This window comes from Musa acuminata, chromosome BXJ3-7 (genome assembly GCF_036884655.1).
Source record: "Musa acuminata AAA Group cultivar baxijiao chromosome BXJ3-7, Cavendish_Baxijiao_AAA, whole genome shotgun sequence".
NCBI classification, from domain to species: domain Eukaryota; kingdom Viridiplantae; phylum Streptophyta; class Magnoliopsida; order Zingiberales; family Musaceae; genus Musa; species Musa acuminata.
Genome location: NC_088355.1, coordinates 37827745 through 37847409, shown reverse-complemented (window position 1 = coordinate 37847409; position 19665 = coordinate 37827745). Strand labels below are relative to the sequence as shown.

The 19665-nt window shown below is 44.4% G+C and overlaps 4 protein-coding genes across 8 annotated transcripts; 3 read left to right on the top strand and 1 right to left on the bottom strand.

Annotated features, from left to right (window-relative positions):
• The first annotated feature begins 1598 nt into the window (after positions 1-1598).
• On the top strand, positions 1599-6136 carry LOC135643839 (probable inactive receptor kinase At5g67200). The gene is made up of 2 exons (XM_065161205.1): positions 1599-3558; positions 5215-6136. The coding sequence occupies exons 1-2, from the start codon at positions 1887-1889 to the stop codon at positions 5775-5777; spliced, it is 2235 nt and encodes a 744-aa protein (XP_065017277.1). The 5' UTR covers positions 1599-1886; the 3' UTR covers positions 5778-6136.
• A 590-nt stretch (positions 6137-6726) lies between these two features.
• Positions 6727-11426, top strand: LOC135584695 (uncharacterized). Of its 5 annotated transcripts, none has more exons than XR_010497876.1 (6): positions 6727-7010; positions 7095-7214; positions 7312-7542; positions 9771-10207; positions 10603-10709; positions 11286-11426. XR_010497876.1 is itself a non-coding variant. In XM_065157947.1 (6 exons), exons 1-5 carry the CDS (start codon positions 6813-6815, stop codon positions 10379-10381), a joined length of 1035 nt encoding a protein of 344 aa, XP_065014019.1. In that variant the 5' UTR covers positions 6727-6812; the 3' UTR covers positions 10382-10386; positions 10474-10563. The 5 variants fall into 5 exon arrangements, 4 of the variants coding, with proteins under 4 accessions (XP_065014019.1, XP_065014021.1, XP_065014018.1 ...); XM_065157947.1 differs by lacking the exons at positions 10603-10709; positions 11286-11426 and adding exons at positions 10333-10386; positions 10474-10563; XM_065157949.1 differs by lacking the exons at positions 10603-10709; positions 11286-11426 and adding an exon at positions 10333-10563 and having other exon boundaries at positions 7339-7542.
• Positions 11400-15162, top strand: LOC135642100 (chitinase-like protein 1). Its single transcript, XM_065157945.1, has 3 exons — positions 11400-11850; positions 14212-14365; positions 14454-15162. Exons 1-3 carry the CDS (start codon positions 11505-11507, stop codon positions 14860-14862), a joined length of 909 nt encoding a protein of 302 aa, XP_065014017.1. The 5' UTR covers positions 11400-11504; the 3' UTR covers positions 14863-15162.
• Positions 15163-16556: 1394 nt separating this feature from the next.
• On the bottom strand, positions 16557-19410 carry LOC135642099 (probable receptor-like protein kinase At2g21480). The gene has a single exon (XM_065157944.1). The coding sequence runs from the start codon at positions 19208-19210 to the stop codon at positions 16610-16612; it is 2601 nt and encodes an 866-aa protein (XP_065014016.1). The 5' UTR covers positions 19211-19410; the 3' UTR covers positions 16557-16609.
• Between the last annotated feature and the right edge of the window lie 255 nt (positions 19411-19665).

Genomic DNA, 19665 nt, shown 5'->3' with positions numbered 1-19665 from the left:
ATGATATCAAAAAAGTACATATTATTATTATTATTATTATTATTATTATTATTATTTAATTTTAATTTCTGATATTAAAATTTTTCATATAACAGTGATGCGAACATGATTTTTATACTTACGAATATTCTTCATTAATCACATAATGTCCCAACAGTTTGTTCATATGATGTGGATACAGAGTGCTGTGTCTCTGCACAAAGCATCATCTTCCTCGCGAATGCCATGATCTATTTGGGCCTCTTCGACACAGCTTCAGTTCTGCAGCCAGCCATCTTCGACGACTTCTTCGTTACGACGTTACAGTGCAGATTAATCGTCTTCGAGTTTCGCCATGTTTACCACGAACAAAGAACAAACCTTCCGTAACCCAAACTGGAACTCTTGGATCCTTCGGAGACGTTCCTGTCGTCAACACTCGCGGCTCCGCTTGCTCCGCTTCGGGTGACCTCACCTTCTCTCGGAGGCTCGCACCGATCGCGGTGGTGACTCCGCAGCACATGGCGTTGCTCCGCCGCTTGCCCTCCTCCCTTCACGGCAAACGTGGCCTCCTGCCTCCTTGAATGGCTCGTGTCCGAGTTGAAAAGCCCAGCCTCTTGCACCGGAGAAAAGGCCGACAAAGAAGCGACGTGATCGATTATTGAATTGCGTGGTGTTTAATGTGTTGTCTTGCACGAAATGACACCGGAGGACGGCAGCAATATGGATTGGACTCTTTGTTCCTTCGTCGGTACACAACGGTGGTCGATTGATGTCTCGTTACATAAACCCGTGAAGGACGAGTCCCCATTCTGAGATGGGGGCTTTTACCCTTCTTTTGGTTGAGACAGATTGGAAATTTCTGAGCTATATTATTTATACACAGTGATTTGTCATGTGCGGCATTATTATTCCCCAACATATCCACTGATCCACAACTCTTCTTTTGGATGAACTCTGTCACACTCAAAAACAACATCGGCGATTTATATATACTGATAGAAAAATATTTATCTCAATCATAATTAGCATCACAATCGAGAGAATATTGTGCTCACATCGTAATTCTTTTAATTAAATTTATTATAAAATTTTAATAATAAAATTAATTATTATTTTACTCAAAAATTTTATTTATTTATTTTTTATTACTAAAGTGTCAAAAAAATCTATCTGACTTCGAGTAAACGTTCGAGTCCCTTCTTCTGAACATCACTAAATAAGAATTTATTATTTATGCGAACTAAATAGAATCGAATTTATTATTTATTTTATTAAATCATTTACGAAATGACAAAAGAGGAGGTTGATTTTAGATCGAAAATAAAATTAGAGTACTTTGGTATAGAAAAAGATAAGTTATTAGATGAGCAAAAAATTATTTGGAATGTAAGAAAATAATTTTAATTAGAATTATGGATTTTATATTATCATAATTTATTTTTAATTCATTGGATCAGTTGAATCCGACCAAAAAAATAGATTAAAAAAAAAGAAGAAAAGAATAAAGAAGCGATATTATTGAGATTTTTTTTCAAAAAAAAATTACGTTATTTTAAGAATTCGTCCTTTTTTTATATATGTTCAAACGTTGGGACGCGTACATCAGACTACAGCGCGCAGTACCGCCACCGGGCCGCCGCCGCCGTAGCGCTCCCACACATACACCGTCATCCACAGTATGTCCTCTTTCCAGCACGACAAGCGGTACACTCCCGGTTCAAATCCTCCACCCGAGCTTCGCCTCCGCCCTTCACGTGACGGCGTGGCCCTCCTCGCCGAACTTTTCAGAACAGCTGCTCCCCATCCACGCTCCCCTTCTTCGTCCTCTTTCGCACGATCTCCCCCCCTCCTCCCCATCCGCTGCGTTCGCTCCAATAGGCTCAGACCTTTTCTCTGTTAGGTAAATGGTGGCCCCACCGACCCGACGTCATCATGCCTGTTTGCGTCCGGAGGATTCGTGCACCCTGACCTGGTACAGACAGTCGAGCGTCGATCCTCTCGTTTCGTTTGAAGGGATAAAGAGGAGGATGAGGAAGGAGAAGAGGCCGGTGGAAGGAAGAGGAGGAGGTGGAGGACGAGCACGACGACGACCGACTCCAACTTCCTTGCGTTGCGTTGTCTGCTTTTCGAACGCAATGCAAGAGCAGCCTTCGAATCCTAGAGCCCTTCTGCCATGGCTGCGGTCGATCTCCATGTGGATCCTCTTGTCGTTGTTCGTGGTTTCTGCTTCGGCATCCGGTGCGTCCGACGACGCTGCGGCCCTCCTGGCGTTTAAGGCGAGGGCTGACCCCGGCAACCGCCTGCCCTTCTTCCCCGCGGCCAACGGCTCCTCCTCCGACAACGAGCACTGCCGCTGGCCCGGCGTCTGGTGCTCCCCCGATGGCAGGGTCGTCCGGCTCGTCCTCGAGGCCGGGGGCCTCGCCGGTGTCTTCGCCGGCGGCACCCTCGACCGGCTTGACCAGCTTCGGATCCTCAGCCTCAAGGCCAACTCCCTTACCGGCCCACTCCCGGACCTCTCCCCGCTGCTGAACCTTAAGGCCCTCTTCCTAAGCCGCAATCACTTCGTAGGCGTCTTCCCCGCCTCCGTTCTCTCCCTCCATCGCCTCCGTACCCTCGACTTGTCGTACAACAACCTCTCCGGCCCGATCCCGCCTTCTCTCGCCGCGCTCGATCGGCTCTACGCCCTTCGCCTCGAGTCGAACCGCTTCAGCGGTCCCATCCCTCCCCTCAACGAGTCCTCCCTCGTGAACTTCAACGTCTCCTACAACAACTTCTCCGGCAGGATCCCGGCCACCGCCGCGTTGTCCTCGTTCGCCGCCTCGGCCTTCGCTGCGAATCCGGGGCTGTGCGGAGGCGTCCTGAGAAAGAAGTGCGGCGGCGGCAACGTCTCACGCACCGCCCCGTCCCCCGCGAACGCTGTCGCAGGGGAGCACGCGGGGATACGCCTCCCGAGCTCCGCTTCCCCTGCGCAGAAGATGCACAAGAGAGCCGTCGTGGCGGTGGGGTTCTTGGCCAGCTCGTTTCTAGTGATTGGAGTCTTGGGCTTCTCCTTGTTGATGCAGAAGAAGAGGAGCAGGATGAAGCGGGGGGCGATCCTGGGCCCGGTGAAGCACCAAGCCAATGGGGCCGCCGAGGCTCCGGAGTCGAATCTCGAGAATCTCAACGCGCAGACCGAGAACCGGAGCCACGAGCTCATGGCGGCCGCGTCACTGGCGATGTCGGAGGAGAAGGTGAAGAAGCTGTCTAAGAGTGGGTGCTTGGTGTTCTGCGCCGGGGAGGCGCCGGTGTACAATCTGCAGCAGCTGATGAAAGCCTCGGCCGAGATGTTGGGCAGAGGGAGTGCGGGGAGTACTTACAAGGCAGTAATGGAGAATAGGCTGATGGTGAGCGTGAAAAGATTGGACGCCCCGAAGTTGGTGACAACGGGGAAGGAGGTGTTCGAGCGGCACATGGAGATGCTCGGAAGGCTTCGGCACCCCAACTTGGTGCCGCTGCGGGCGTACTTCAAGGCCAAGGAAGAGAGGCTGCTGGTCTATGACTACCATCCCAATGGCAGCTTATCCTCCCTTGTGCATGGTATGGACCTGTGGGTGCCATTCATTCTCTTGTGCTTCTTTCCCTCTTAATTGTTTTCCATTAACTTGCTCATAGTTATTGTTCCTCGGCTGTTTGAAGTAGGTATAATCCAGTCATTTTCTTGTGCTGTTTTCCATCTTATTTTACTTCAATTTGGTTCTTCCTACTAGAAAAACATTTCGGGGACAGTATGCTGGTCATGGGAATGAAAATTTTCAATTGAATTCTTGGAAGTAAAATCTTTTACCTTCCAAAGTTTCAGAAAATCTGAAAGTATTTCCAAGAAACACAAATGAGGGAAGCAATCAAAGATGCCTACTGTTTTAATCATTTAGACTATTCAGTAATTCTTTACTTTCTTCATCTGATGGGGATGAGTTATAGTGAATTGTTCGTCGAACTATATTCTAGGATTAGAAAATGCCCTCGACAAACTATGAGATCTGAAAAGTTATCAAGGTATGCGATTACGACACTCATTTGTCTGAACTATTTTTGTTGTGCCATTAATAGAGCATATATGTAAGTTTATGCATGCAGATCACCAATATGTATCAATTATTCAAATTAAAAAGATTTAAGCGGTAACAATGATCCCACATGGTTCATCTCAAATCATCAGGATCAATTGTCGAAGAAACTTACATGGTAAATAACCAGAAAAGGTTGCCTTTGTACTTGCTTTTTATGACTGAGATGGTGAATGCCATTTGGAATTTTAGATATCCTACATGAAACTTTCAGTGGACTCTATCGTCAACCGGTATGACTTGTGTTGGCTATATGCAATACATGGTATAGATATCATTTTGAATTTTGAAGCTTCTTAAATGTGCATCTTCAATATTTCGCAAATTCATGAAACTTAAACATCAGCATTATGAAGTACCCATAAGAAATTAATTTTTGATGTGTTCCTCGTATCTCTCATTTGCTTCGTTGCCGCTTCTTGCACTTGATACATGTTTGTAATTGTGCTTGTCCCATACTAGTACGAGTATGAGCATATATTCCTTTGAATCTCACCTCAGTACATGTAAAATAAAGATAACTTTTTCATTTGGTTTGTGGATTCTAAATCAGATATTTATTGGTTCTGTGCTCCATACATATATAGCATGCTAGACTTCCATACATAAATTTCACTCTCTTCTGAGATGATGCTCGAAGATGATATGAAAAGGTATAAATAGACTTTTTGGAAAATATCTATGCTCACTTATTTTAGAATCTGATGCAGCCCAGCAATCAGTACTGTTCTTTAAGATTAGGAAGGGCTCCTCTTAGGCTGTTTGTGTACTAAGGTTCTTACCCTCGAGCTGTCCTTAAGTTGCAGATTGTAGAATCCCAAGTTTTGCTTGCAAAATCAATAATTAAAAAATAAGGACGGAAGGAATTTTCACTTTAGTTTATGCAGCAAAAAGGTTAGAGAGTATAATTTAACGATTAAGCAAGCAAGAGACAGAGGATTTAATTTTTATCATTTGTAGGTAATGTTCTAGCAAAACATAAAATGCTAAATTGATATTGTGACTCATTTTTGTTGCTTAATACTATTTCATAGCTGTCACTGGGGCCGATACTTGCTACTCACCCCATTTCAATTAAAATTATGGCTACTCTGGTTAATTTTTAATTCTGACGTTTTTGTTGTAGGTTCAAGATCCACAAGACCGAAGCCCCTCCACTGGACCTCATGTCTAAAGATAGCGGAGGATGTTGCACACGGCCTTGGATACATTCACCAAGCTTCTCGATTAGTCCACGGAAACGTTAAATCTTCCAATGTCCTTCTTGGTTCTGATTTTGAGGCTTGCCTGACCGATAACTGTCTCGCTTTTCTTATGAAACCATCCGACAATGAAGATGATATAGGATATAGAGCTCCTGAATCCCAAAATTCTAATGGAGGGCTAACACCTAGTTCAGATATCTATGCATTTGGTGTCTTACTGCTGGAGCTCCTGACCGGGAAACGACCTTCGCAGCAGCCAGTGCTCGTGGAAACCACTCTGCCTGTTTGGGTTCGATCAATGAGAGAGGATGTAATCGAAGGAGCAGATGATGAACGCTTAATGATGATCATCGACATTGCTGCAGCCTGTGTTCATCTTTCTCCAGATAGCAGGCCGACCGCATGGCAGATTTTGAAAATGATTGAGGAAGTGAAGGAGGTTGACACAGGAGACCATGATAGTGGTTCAGCCTCCCTTTCCTAGTTCTGGCCCTGATTCCCATATCTAATGGACCTTGTTGAAGAGATCTTTTTATTCTGAGGGCAATTGGAGCTTCAGTGTCCATAAATGTAATGTCCACCCTCAGTGTGGGAGGGATGTGCTAAGATTGTTGAGTAGTTAAAAACCTGCTTCACTGTTGCTCATGGAATTGGAACCATGGAGGCTACTAAAAGAGTCCATTGCTCATGTACTATCAGTGTTAGCTCAACTGTAGTATAGAAGATAAATTGCAATCAGGGTAAGTAAGGATCAGATTGTGCCTTCAGCAGATGTCAAAGACAAGTATTCTAAGCCTTGTAAAAGTATTCTATGAATTTATATATAATCTCTAAATTTTTGGAGCTTGGATTCTTTTATGCTGTGGATTGTGATGCTGCAGTTTTTGGATGGAGCAAGACTGTGTCCCTGAAACACCATGATGCTTTGCTAACCATAACATTGTGACACCTCATGCCAACATTCTTTGTTTGGATCAGGTAAAAAACACAAAAGATTATTGGATTGTTTATTTCTTTTTGTTATTTTGTAGATGCACTCACATGTACAATCTTTAATAGCTTTTGAAATTTTCTTCTCCTAAATTTTCTCAGGTGATTACAGTTTTCCATTGCTCTATCCATCTCTTATTCCCCTTAGGAAATAAAGTTTGCATAAATTGTGGTTGATGTCATATAAGCTATTTGTTTAAATTTATTTTCTATTTTTTTTAAAATAAATGATTCATTGGTCACTCTTGGGATCAAATATATTTATATTTATCTTTATTGGAACATTCGGATTGATTAGTGCATTGTTGCATAAGTGATAGGTCTCAAATTGTATATATTATTTGATATAATATATTTTTTTTATTTTTAAAAATCCAATGTATTTATTTTAAAAAAAAAAAATTACGATTAAAAATAACCCATCACGTAACCGCTGTTTCCATGGCCCGGCTTAAGTCACAACTGAGAGGGCGACGCCCGCGCGCACTCGAGGGGAAAGTGCGGAGTTCGGCGACCGAGAGAGTGAGCTATGGGGGGCGGCGGCGAGGCGGAGAAGCAGACGCTGGTGGAGGCCGCCCTGGAGGTCTTGAACACGCCCGATCCGTTCGAGAAGGCCCGCCTTGGCGAAGCCGTGGCCGCCCGCTGGCTGCTGGACGACATCTCGGTCCCCTATCGCGATGATGGCCCTCCCCCTCTCGTCCCTGATCGACCGGCCCGTCTCTCGAGTGTAATTGGCACTGGGACTCTGCTCGATTTCCGTCTGAAAAAGGTGAAGAAAAGGGGAAATTGACTGTTTTGTGCGCACGTGCAGGTGAAACTGGTGTCGCCGAGCATGATGCCGAAGCTGGGCAAAGCCGGGAGTTTGCAGAGCCGGCAGGCCATCCTACATAGCCTTGCCCACACTGAGAGCTGGGCCATTGACCTTTCCTGGGTGAGTTTTGGTTCAGTTGCTACTGCCCACCACTCGTTTGTCAAAATGTCGCAGCCACTCGGAAAAAAAACTGTTATCCATACTATTCTAAGCGCAGGACATCATTGCTCGTTTTGGGAGGCAGGAGGCAATGCCCAGGGAATTCTTCACCGACTTTGTGAGGGTGGCCCAGGACGAAGGTCGGCACTTTACACTCCTTGCCGCAAGGCTGGAGGAGGTGGGGTCACACTATGGAGCTCTCCCTGCCCACGACGGCCTCTGGGACTCTGCATTGCAGACCTCCAAAAGCCTGTTGGCACGACTCGCCGTGGAGCACTGCGTCCATGAGGTTGGTGATTCTTTTTTCTATGACTAGAATCGTCTTCCCGGTCTTATGAAAAGAGCTGCAAAAACAGTTGTTAAAAGAACAAGTTTTGTTGCAAGGGAAAACATTATAATGAACACAAATGAGAACAAAGACAAAAAGATGCTGCAAAGACCACACTCAATTGACACTCCTCAATCGGTATCTCCTTTATAACATCCCAAAATTTGTTCAGGTGAATGATAACCAACTCAAGGGTATAACTTCTTACCTTTTGCTTAAAGAAGTTCAATTTAGGGACCATGGAACTCTTTAAGTTTGAGGCTAGCACTCATGGATTTTGTACAGTCTTTGGGCATAAAGTCAAGGAAGGTGCCCAATAACATGTGTTATCGGTGGATAAACATTTAATATACATTAATATATATACCATCCTGGAAGGAAAAAGAGCAAATACTTCCATAAGGGGATGTAGTGAGTGACATAACTTGCGTTATGCACTTTTAACCAGAGACTTTTTATTCTTATTGTTGCTTGACATTTAGTGCTTGTCTAATTCCCATGTTCGATTTGCTGCCAACTAGCTGCATAAGTATCACCTAAGACTGCAATAAATTACCCACCATGTCACAACCAACTGCTGTTTCTCTATAATGGCTGGCAATGGTGTTCCTACAGAACACAACAGCAAATATTGTGCTCTGGTGGCCATCTGCCAAAACAAAATTAAATAATTTATTCATCAAAGTTAACTATAAGATCAATTACAACACATCAAACTTCAGCTGAAATCAGTTATTATTCTAAGAGACCTTATCTGACACCATGTTTGTCACCTGGTATTAAACCAGATATGTTTCACTGTTGCTGGTTGTATATTCTTCTTAAATCTTTTCATTTAGATTATCATTTGCTTTTTTCTTTTTTCCTTGTGTTTTCTTTTCTTTTTCCAAATAATTAAAAAAATAATGTCAATGTTTTACCCTTAAAGAAGGGAACTTTCCTTCAACTGTTTCTTATACCCTTCTAAGTTATACTTCCCTTTCCTCCCTCCTTTCCTTTCTATACTGAATTTCTTTTTTCCTAATTTCTCAAAATTTCATTCTTCTTGCTTCATTTTGATCCAGATGTATACATGACTCCTAGAAACGAGATGTAGTTCTAAATACAAGTTTGCTGACTATTGTATCAACCAATTTTATAATAACCTTGTGCATCAAAAGAATTCAATTTTGAAGTTTAATCACTAAGAATTAGGTGCATAAACATGTTTGAACTTGCTATCATGCAAAATGTGAAAGAAGAAAGTTAGAACATTGGATTTGATATAGTTATAGAACATTTAAAGATGAATGAATGATACACAGAACCTTGACTTCCCTGAGAGTGTTAACATCTCCAATATGCATCTTTTTCGAATTAGATTTGCAAATGGAAAGTTAGTGGATAGACTATAATTCTTGTTATGTGACAAAATGCTAGTTCAGAATTTAAATAGATATGATGAGAGTGGAGAGACAAGGTTGAAACATGAAGGTTACAGCCAATATCCATCTGCTATAGACCAAGTTTCCAACAGCCTAACACCTGACCGCTTGGTTGATCCAAATATTGACAACCCATGGCCAATGTATATTTATTAACCTTGGTCTGATAAAAACAACAAGCCCTTGAAATCAATTATCTACTTCTTATTTCTCACTCAATCCAATGTCCTTTAGATCTGGTGACAAATTTGCAATAAGAACAATGTTGTAATTTGTAAATACATATGTATAATGTGGAAGAGAGGGGTATAACACAATGAAGCAGTTGAAATAATGAGAAATTTGGGCAATTCTAGAAATGCTTAAAATATTATCTTTCCCTCGGGAGAAGAAGTGAAACTTACATTAACAACAACAAAACCATAAGCCCCAACAAGTGGAACCTAAAGGATGTTAATGTTAATATCATAAGATCAAGTTCATCTTTATGCAAAAGTTTTTACCTATTTTATGTTCATCAATGAAGGAAGTGATAAAATATCAAACTAGTAGGAATAACTCTCATATAATGTTGTTGCCCTTGCTATATTGTTCTATCAAAATTCAGGTTGCATTAATAGAAGATGCTAAACTTAATTGTCTGTTGACCTTCTTGAATCTTGACTTCTTTGTTGCACATTTTTCTGTGCTTCAAGTCATAATTCATAACTCTGAAATATTTATGAATACCTTCTCTTCTTCTTGGATTAATTTATCTGAATTCAGGCTAGGGGGCTAGATGTACTTCCCACCACCATCTCCCGTTTCCGGAATGGAGGGGATGAACAAACAGCAAATCTGTTGGAAAGGGTTGTGTATCCAGAAGAGATTACACACTGTGCTGCTGGTGTCAAATGGTTCACATATCTGTGCCTTCGGACACCTAATGAGCATCATGGTGCAGCGCTAATTCATGACAGCACTGGATCTGCACAACCTTTGGAGGGAGAAGGTATCCCAAATCAGCATGAGGTTGATCATGGTGACGGTGAGCTGACACAAGATCTTGCTCAAAATTTCAAAACCTCTGTAGCAATATGCCACTGCCAACAGGAGATGGTAATCCAGCGTTTTCATGCCACCGTCAGAGAATACTTCAGGGGTCCACTTAAGCCCCCTTTCAATGTGCAAGCGAGGAAAGCTGCAGGGTTCGGACCCGAATGGTACGAGCCCTTGGCACAGAAATAGCCGAAGACCCAAAAGAAAAAACTGATTCTTTACCTCTCTTCCTGACTATCCATTTCTTGATTTACAAGTTCTAACATATTCTACTTGGCAAACTTCATAGGTCACCCTGTGTTACAGATGCAGCATCAGTTTTGCCCATGGCTGTTTGAACTACGTACTGAATTCTTTTTTTTTTGTCCTTGCGATTTATTATGATATTTTGAATTGCAAGCCAGTAATGTAAGACATGATTTGGTGGCAGAATAAGATGAGCTAACAGTCATGATGCTGTCGGTGCTGCCAGCCGAGATATACTGCTTCCAGGGCTAATGATTAATGTGAAATGAGAACACATGGTCGTAAAGTTTAAGCTGCTGCTCTTCATGTCCAGGTACTTTTCACTAGTTTGGTGGGAGGTGGATCGATGACCAGCCTGTGGACCAGCAGGGGAAGGAGAAGTTGAGACATCCTCATCAGGCTGAGATGCCACCCAACCATGTAAGACAAAACTCTCCTCCTCCTCCTCCTCCCTGTCCTCTTCGTTTTCTTATAGACAACAGTAGATGCAAAAGTAATTGTTTTTGTAAGATTAAGAAAAATACATCAGAAGAGTCATAAATATAGTGAAATCTTGTTTTGTCGGTAGAATAGAATCTTAAGAATCTGTTTAATTAAAAGGAAAGCAGAGTGACAGTTTGGAAGTCGCAGTCATCTAAAAATCTGTGGTTTTACCGAGACAGAATTAGAGACGATAATTTCACAGGTCATTGGGTTAATCTTACTTGGAAAATTGATGTATTTTTTGGAAAATAGATTGAGATCATGTTTGGATGGTTTCATATAATCCTATCATTTTCTTGTAAATATATTAGCCACGTGGATTATTCATACGAAATTATAAGATAGGAAAAGTAAATATGATTATTTTTTTCATGTGTTTAGTATTTTTGCGCACTCTACATAATGTAATATATGTATATGGGAAAATAATAAATAAATAAATATTGTGAGATATTCCACCAAAGTTTACCGCGATGAACTCACGAAGTAACGGCTTGAGCTGACGTGGCGCAGATCCGACGGCTGTCACTCTTGTTCAGCTTTCTCTGTCGAATGAAGAGACAGTCATCGGTCCAACAACGCCCACCGACACCTCTCTCTCTCTCTATTAGACATTTTAGTTCCGCTTCCCCTCCAATCCAACCACATTCAGCGTTCTTCCTCGCCTCTCTCTTCAATTGCCTTCGAAGAGTTCAGATCTGGTCTGACCAAGCACTCTCGATCGTGGGGAAGATGAGGGCGTGGTCGGCCGTCCTGCTGGTGGTCGCTGTAGCCTTAGCGGCAGCGGCGGAGGCGTCGAAATCGAAGCCCAAGGTGTGCAACAAGGGGTGGGAGTGCAGCGGCAGTATCTACTGCTGCAACGAGACCATCAGCGACTACTTCAAGGTGTACCAGTTCGAGAACCTCTTCAGCAAGCGCAACTCCCCCGTGGCGCACGCCGTCGGCTTCTGGGACTACCAGTCCTTCATCCTTGCCGCCTCCCTCTACGAGCCCCTCGGGTTCGGCACCACCGGCGACAAGGTGACCAAGATGCAGGAGGTCGCCGCCTTCCTCGGCCACGTCGGCAGCAAGACCTCCTGTAAGAATCATCCCTCCTCTCCTCCTCGCATTCCTCCATGCGTCTGATGGATCTTGTGCGTGAATGTCGGATCTCTGTCCTTATTCTTCATTCCGATTTATTTGCTTGCATCCATGAGAAATTGCATCGACACTAGACTGTTTGGGAAAGGGGAATCGATGTTCTGATGGATCTTGTGCGTGAACGTCGGATCTCTGTCCTTATTCTTCATTCCGATTTATTTGCTTGCATCCATGAGAAATTGCATCGACACTAGACTGTTTGGGAAAGGGGAATCGATGTTCTGATGGATCTTGTGCGTGAACGTCGGATCTCTGTCCTTATTCTTCATTCCGATTTATTTGCTTGCATCCATGAGAAATTGCATCGACACTAGACTGTTTGGGAAAGGGGAATCGATGTTCTGATGGATCTTGTGCGTGAATGTCGGATCTCTGTCCTTATGCTTCATTCCGACCTATTTGCTTGCATCCATGAGAAATTGCATCGACATTGGACTGTTTGGGAAAGGGGAATCGATTTTCTGATGGATCTTGTGCGTAAATGTCGGATCTCTGTCCTTATGCTTCATTCCAACCTATTTGCTTGCATCCATGAGAATTTGCGTCGACATTAGACTGTTTGGGAAAGGGGAATCGATGTTCTGTTGGATCTTAAGCGAAAATGTCGGATATCTGTGCTTATTCTTCATTCCGACCTATTTGCTTGCATCCATGAGAATTTGCGTCGACATTAGACTGTTTGGGAAAGGGGAATCGATGTTCTGATGGATCTTAAGCGAAAATGTCGGATATCTGTGCTTATTCTTCATTCCGACCTATTTGCTTGCATCGATGAGAAATTGCATCGACATTTGACTGTTTGGGAAAGGGGAATCGATGTTCTGATGGATCTTGTTTGAAAATGTCGGATCTCTGTCCTTATTCTTCATTCCGACCTATTTGCTTGCATCCATGAGAAATTGCATCGACATTAGACTGTTTGGGAAAGGGGAATCGATGTAGAACTATGGATCAGAGTAACTACTAGGTTTGGAATCATGGGAAATCAACAACAAAAGAAAATTAGTGTTGGCAATTTCGTAATCCATGTCAAAGACATGCTCTTTAAGACATCAGAATTGAGGACATAGTGGACTATGAGAAGGTGTGAAGCAAACCATGCACAATTCTTGTTTTTTGTTTGTGATGTTAGTGAAAGACATTGAATAGATCTAATTGTGCTTATTAACAAATTCAAGTTGTTTGCACTGCTGTTCATATCTGCATCAGGAAATTTGTCTTTTAAAGAATTAATAAAGAGATAGGCAAAGAGGTTTAGAAACAATATGGAAAGAAGCATAAGATCCTGTTTGTGATACATTCCCAAGAGGTGCTCTAAGGGCAACGGATTCGAAAACTTGATTTCACATCAGATCTCTCAATTTCTGATGGTATTGTTTCGGTGAATAGAATGTTATGCATTGGGCAGTAGGCTGTAATTGAACTAGAGCTATGATAGACCTGACGTAACAAATCAGCAAATGTTCTATTCTAGCCAGATTTATAGAAAATTGTAGACTTGATGCATGTAATTACTGGTTGACATATTTGGTATTCCACAAGAGTAGGTAATTTAAGCACAAAAAGAAAGGTCTATGTAGGTTAACAGAGTATGTCTTAGACAAGGAAGAAAATTTAGGGGCGAATATTTGCATGAGACAAAAGAAGCCTATTATGGAGGGAAGGATCACAAGGGCTGTAGTCTCTTTCTGTGATGTTAAGTAGTTTCTCATACAATGCTATTTTTAATAGTTTACGTACCCTCCTAATCAGATTGAGATGCTTGGGACTCCTAACAATACCGAAAGTAGATGTAACCGTACCAAAAATGCATCTTTGCACTAGGAAAAATATCTGGCCTGATGACCTCTCTGCAATAGCAAAAAATATTGATAATGAGGACAGTATTAAAGAGGAGATATTTGACTCATTCAAACTGATTGATTAGAAATGCAACAGTAAGTTAACTGAAAAAAGAACTAATCTAATGATATTTATTACAGGCTTGTACTAACATCTACTTAAACCCTTACATAAGTCCTTTTTCCCTGCATGATCAGATATCGAAAATGGCCAGGATTTGAATGATTACATGAGGACATTTAATTACATCATTTCTGAGGGTTCTAGCTTGACCAAGCAACCAACAAAGTATTTGGTTCTAACAATTTATATGTAGGACTGGGATGTTCCATTGGAGAGGCGTTGAGCTGATCCCACCATAGGCTGCCTATTTTATTTGCTTATTTCTGTTGACCTCTCTCTCTCTATATATATGCCTATGTAATATGCATGTATATTGCCAATGATTTTGTTGCAGGTGGATATGGTGTTGCCACTGGTGGCCCACTTGCATGGGGATTATGCTATAATCATGAAATGAGCCCAAGCCAAGACTACTGCGATCCAAACTACCTTTATCCCTGTGTCGACGGAGTTCAATACTATGGACGTGGTGCTCTGCCCGTGTACTGGTATGTCAACGATGTTTACAGTCTTATGTTTTAATGGAACAAAATAATTAATCTTCTCACGCTTGTGATTTGAATTGATGACCTTCAGGAACTACAACTATGGACTTCTTGGCGACTCCATAAAGGCCGATCTGTTGAACCATCCAGAATACCTAGAGCAAAATGCTACCCTGGCTTTCCAAGCCGCTATGTGGAGGTGGATGACACCAATAAAGAAGAAGCAGCCGTCGGCCCATGATGTTTTCGTCGGAAATTGGAAGCCCACAAAGAATGACACCTTGTCGAAAAGGTTACCTGGCTTTGGGCTTACCATGAACATTCTGTATGGTGATCTTATATGCGGCCAGGGCTTTATTGATCCCATGAACAATATCATATCTCACTACCAATATTACCTGGACCTGATGGGAATCGGGCGTGGAAACTCTGGAGATAATGTAGATTGTGCTGAACAAGTGGTTTTCAACCCATCTTACAAAGCTGATACAGCAACCTAAGCCATGATTGAAGTAATCTGTAAGATATCAGTGGAATCATCGGTCAGAGTGCCCCAAATAAATGAACGTGTCAATGAATGCTCTGTGTTATAAGACTTGCTTGTTAAAAATGTGTAGCTACAGCAGTGGTTATTATGTTGAGTGGCTCTGTTATTCTTCTTAAAAGCTGAATTGCAATTCTTATTATTATCTGTAATACTCCACTGTGCCAAGATTATATTGTATTCCGTGGGGTGAGTATCATTGTTTTGGAAACTATGAAATATATTGTGTGTTCCAAACTGATGTTTGGCTTATTAATTGTGACTGACATTTCTGTTGAAATCAGATGTCATTCTCATTTGTAAAACCTTCCATCTGTCAAATAACTGTTCTTGTTCACTTCATTATCCTTTGCTTGCTTTCAATTACCCGTTATTTTTTTTATAGAGATAATGAGAACTTATCTGGCTCTGTTTGTTATAGTGCTTAGGATGATGGGAGTGAAAAGCCTAGCAATGGTGCATGTTCATCATGACAGATAACAAAGCTTTGCTTTCTATGAAGGTATGAATAGTCTACATGTAAACTTCTCGGTAGTATAATGAATGGTTTCTGCACATGTAATCGATTTCAAATAGTTAAAAATTATGATATATTTTTGTTGTTATTGTTGTTGTTCATGTTCTTTTTGTTGTTATTGTTATTGTTCAAGACATGTATACCTACATAACATATTACACTGGTAAGGATTCCCTCTTGCAACTCCAAATCTAACTAGAATTCTTCTCTCTTAGTTTTAGTATGAACGAAAGAGTTGTTATGCATAGTTGCATGCTCATGTTAAATTTCCTTTTTCGATATCAAATTAATAAGATTTTACGATCGATAAACTTAATTGAGGAGTAAGAGAATCAAAATCTTATGACAGTCGAGAGTTACGAAGCAGAGACACCTTTTTGAAGTCAATTTAAAAGAGCAAAATTGTATAGAGCTCACCCAAAATGGACAAACAATTCCTCATTGTTCATAGAGCTTGCACCAATAATGGCGTTATCCATTTGCTGAAAGGACACAAGGTATATTTCTACTTTGGACTAAGCTTTTTCAAAGAGGATTTCTCATTCAAGTATATTCCATTATGATCATGGTTTGCATGTACACTCACCGAACAAATGAAAGCTAATCAGCTTGTTGAGAACAACAAAAGCTGCAGAAAGAGAATAATACTACTTTGTTCAAGATAACTCATTTTTCTAACTTTTGATCTGCAACAGCAAACCTTTACATTAAGATGACTGCTGCCAAGTCTAATCAGGCTTAGTTCAAGAGGTGCAACATATTAGATGGGACAAAGCTTGTTCATATTGGAGGCGCTTCACTTCGCCCTCAATCCTCCTATTGATCCAAGGTTTTGTAGCCGTTCGTCTTCGCATCCCTCGAAGAACGATGATACTAATAATAATAATTATTATTTACTATGGATAAATAAATAAAATAAATAATAAACCAAAAAAGGAGTTTTTCTTAGGAATTCGTCCTAATAATAATAATAATAATAGAAAAAAATAATAATAACTAGGAAAAAAAACCCAATATTATAGTATGATCGATTAAATTATCACATGACATACAAATTCAATCATTCATATGAGGCAAATGACGACGCTTGAAAGCCCAAACGCACGTGAAGAAGCCACCTAACAGAGAACAGCAAACTAAACCAAACCCATCTCGTCTCTGGAGACACACCTCCGTTTATGGTCGATCACCTTCCTCGCATTCCCGTGAGCTGGACGTACATCTCGTTCGCCATGGCCGTGCTCGAGTTCTCCACAGATTGGCTGACGGTCGGAGCCGCCGGAAGAGCCTCATCGTGTTCCTTGTGCGAAGGCCCGGCGGAGGCCGCACTGTCGACGCTCGTGTCCTCCTCCGACTCGGTTGGCTTCACCGCCTGAGGAGGAGAAGGGTCGGCAGGATTCGCGTCCTGCAGCTGGAGAGCGTACTCGAGGTTCCACAGCACGTCGCCCATGGACGGCCGGTCGACCCCGTGCTCCGCCAGGCACTTCTCCGCAGCCTCCACAAACTTGCTCAAGGCGTCCTTGCTGATGCTGCCAGCGATATTGGGGTCGATGATCTTCTCGATCAAGCCCTTCCTCTTCCACTGCAACGCCCACTCCGCCAGGTTGACTTGCTCCCTCGGCAGCGCCGGGTCGAGGGCCGGCCGGGCGCAGAGGGCCTCGAGTAGCACCACCCCAAAGGAGTACACGTCCGACTTGTCCGTGAGCTGCTGGCACCTGAAGTACTCGGGGTCGAGGTAGCCGAAGCTGCCCTTCACCGCCGTGCTGACGTGCGTCTGGTTCATCCCCGGCGCGTCCTTGGAGAGGCCGAAGTCGGACACCTTGGCGATGAAGTTTTCGTCCAGGAGGATGTTGGTGGTCTTGACGTCGCGGTGGATGATGCCCTGCGCGGTGCCAGTGTGGAGGTAGTGTAGCCCGCGCGCGGCCCCGATGCAGATCTCCAGCCGCTGCTTCCACGACAGCGGCGGTAGGTCGCTCCCGTAGATGTGGTCTCTGAAAGGCCCATTGGCCATGTACTCGTACACCAAAATCATCTCCGAGTTCTCGTCGCAGTATCCGATCAGCGACACCAGGTGGCGGTGACGAAGCTTGGACAGAATCTGGATCTCTGTCTGGAACTCGTTGATCCCCTGCTCCGACTGCGGATTCCCTCGCTTGACCGCCACCTTCGTCCCGTCGTCGAGCTCGCCAATGTACACGTTCCCGAAGCCGCCCACCCCGATCACCGCATTCTGGTCGAAGTTCTTCGTCGCGGCCTGCAGCTCCGACAGAGACATGTACCGGCCGAGACCCATTGTGGAGGAGAAGGTGTAGCCACTCCTGTGCGAGCCGTAGCCGGAGCCCTTGCCGGTCATGAAGGTCGAATTGCCCGTGTGGACGGGGAGGAGCCACGAAGAGAAGCTTTCCCTCCTCTGCCAGTCATGGGGTCTCTTGTGCCACTTCATCACCATCGCCCCTAGGCCAGCGAATGCGCCAAACATCATGGCGAACCCGACGGCGGCGACCGCGCGCCGCTTCGCGCTGCCGTCTCCAGCCCTCGAGCCATCGACTCCGAACTCTCCGTCCAAGCTCCCCACCGAGTTGTTCATCTTCAGAATCTCCACCCCGTTGAGCAACGCGTCGATCCTGCCGGTGTCCTCCTTCATGGGACCGATCTGGATGGTGATTCGGCCCGTGGCCATCGAGGCATTCAGAACGAAGTCTTTGTAATAAGGCATCGCGAGGCCGGAGGTGACGGTGGAGAGGTCGAGCCCTGAGATTGCCATCAGCCCATTGATGTACACGTTGAAGTAGAGATCGTTGAGCGACTTGCTGATGATGTCGCAGAAGTGCAGTCGGACGAAGTAGCCGAACGAGGAGTCGACGTCGAAGAACCACGTGACGTTGAAGCTGGGGCTCCCGACGCGCGCGTCCGCCATTTTGACGGCCGTGGCGTACACGGAGTTGGGTGCAATCAGCGGCGTGGTTCCCTCGGGATACTTGATGATGCTGGGGGACACAGACACGGTCTCGGCGGTGGACCTCGACTGCAGGAAGGGCTCGTCCGGCCCCCACGCGCGCCCGAGCGTGTCGTTGGCGGAGGTGACGACCGGCCCGCCGACGTTGATCCGGTAGGCCACCTGGTACGCTGACAGCGAGAGCCCTTCGGTCTGCCCCACGGGCGACACCGTCGAGGCCGTGTTGGGGATGAGCGCGTCGGGGGCGGAGACGACCTCGATGCCGTTAATGAAGGCGACGGAGTTGCGGAGAGGGGAGAAATGGATGGCGAGACGCGGGGAGGTGGCATTGACGAGGTACTCCTTGAGTACCCACTTGGAGGGGTCGTCCACGGTGAAGCTGTGGAGGAGTACGAGGTCGTCCGTGTTGACGGAGAAGACGGCGCCGGTGAGGTCGAAGTCGGAGCTGTTCACCGGGAAGAAATGGAGCCTGATCCAGTGCCAGCCGGGGCGAGAGAGCGTGAAGCTGTAGGAGGTCTCCTCATGGAAGATCCTCGCGGAGAGGTAGATCGGGGAGGGGACACCGGGCGCGGACGGGACCGACGCGCGGACCTCGTCGTGCGCCGAGAGGAAAGAAGCAGACTGCGCGTCGGTCTTAAACGCACGGCCGTCGGGCGTGGTAACCGTGGCGGTCGCCCCGCAGTCGATCAAGAAGTTGTCAGCCGGGGTGAACGGTTCGGAAGGTGCTTGCGGTTGACCGGAGGCGGACGTCACGAAGGCCAAGCAGAGAACAAAGGGGAGGAGGAGGAGGCGTTGGAACCGATCCATTCTAATCGGAGACACTATCAACATCTCAAGCTTCTTCTTCTGCTACCTCTGCCGTCGCTCATATGGGCGGAGGATTGCATCCTTACTCCTTTCTCGATGCCTTTCCGATCCCAGGACGGGGCTCGGGAAGGTGGAAGAAAGGGTGGAGGAGGAGGAGGAGGTAGAAATGGCTACGTAGATGAGGCCTCTGGATTTGTTGGAGCGACCTGCTCAAATCCTTGATCTCGTCTTTGACCTCTACGTGCTATATGTGGAGGCCATAAGAACGGGTCAAGTCGCAGAGAAGAGCGCGGAGTAACCTTCGGCTCGCTCGTAGTTCTCCTCTTTCTCCTCACTTCCATTGCTAAATTATAGTATATCTACAATTAAAATTTTGTCTGTATATTAATAGCTTAACCTTTTGGAATTAACAATATCTCTATATTAAAAATATTTTTACGTGAGTTGCTCAATCATTATTGAGTCGAACAATCATAAGA

What these genes read in the sequence shown, in the direction of transcription:
- LOC135642099 (XM_065157944.1), bottom strand. Translation starts at nt 19,210, where the DNA reads ATGTTGATAGTGTCTCCGATTAGAATGGATCGGTTCCAACGCCTCCTC.
- LOC135643839 (XM_065161205.1), top strand. Translation starts at nt 1,887, where the DNA reads ATGGTGGCCCCACCGACCCGACGTCATCATGCCTGTTTGCGTCCGGAG. An exon ending in CTTATCCTCCCTTGTGCATG is followed by an intron (nt 3,559 to 5,214) that starts GTATGGACCTGT and finishes TTTTTGTTGTAG; the next exon opens with GTTCAAGATCCACAAGACCG.
- LOC135584695 (XM_065157947.1), top strand. Translation starts at nt 6,813, where the DNA reads ATGGGGGGCGGCGGCGAGGCGGAGAAGCAGACGCTGGTGGAGGCCGCC. An exon ending in GGGCCATTGACCTTTCCTGG is followed by an intron (nt 7,215 to 7,311) that starts GTGAGTTTTGGT and finishes TTCTAAGCGCAG; the next exon opens with GACATCATTGCTCGTTTTGG. An exon ending in TGGAGCACTGCGTCCATGAG is followed by an intron (nt 7,543 to 9,770) that starts GTTGGTGATTCT and finishes ATCTGAATTCAG; the next exon opens with GCTAGGGGGCTAGATGTACT.
- LOC135642100 (XM_065157945.1), top strand. Translation starts at nt 11,505, where the DNA reads ATGAGGGCGTGGTCGGCCGTCCTGCTGGTGGTCGCTGTAGCCTTAGCG. An exon ending in CGTCGGCAGCAAGACCTCCT is followed by an intron (nt 11,851 to 14,211) that starts GTAAGAATCATC and finishes ATTTTGTTGCAG; the next exon opens with GTGGATATGGTGTTGCCACT. An exon ending in GGTGCTCTGCCCGTGTACTG is followed by an intron (nt 14,366 to 14,453) that starts GTATGTCAACGA and finishes GATGACCTTCAG; the next exon opens with GAACTACAACTATGGACTTC.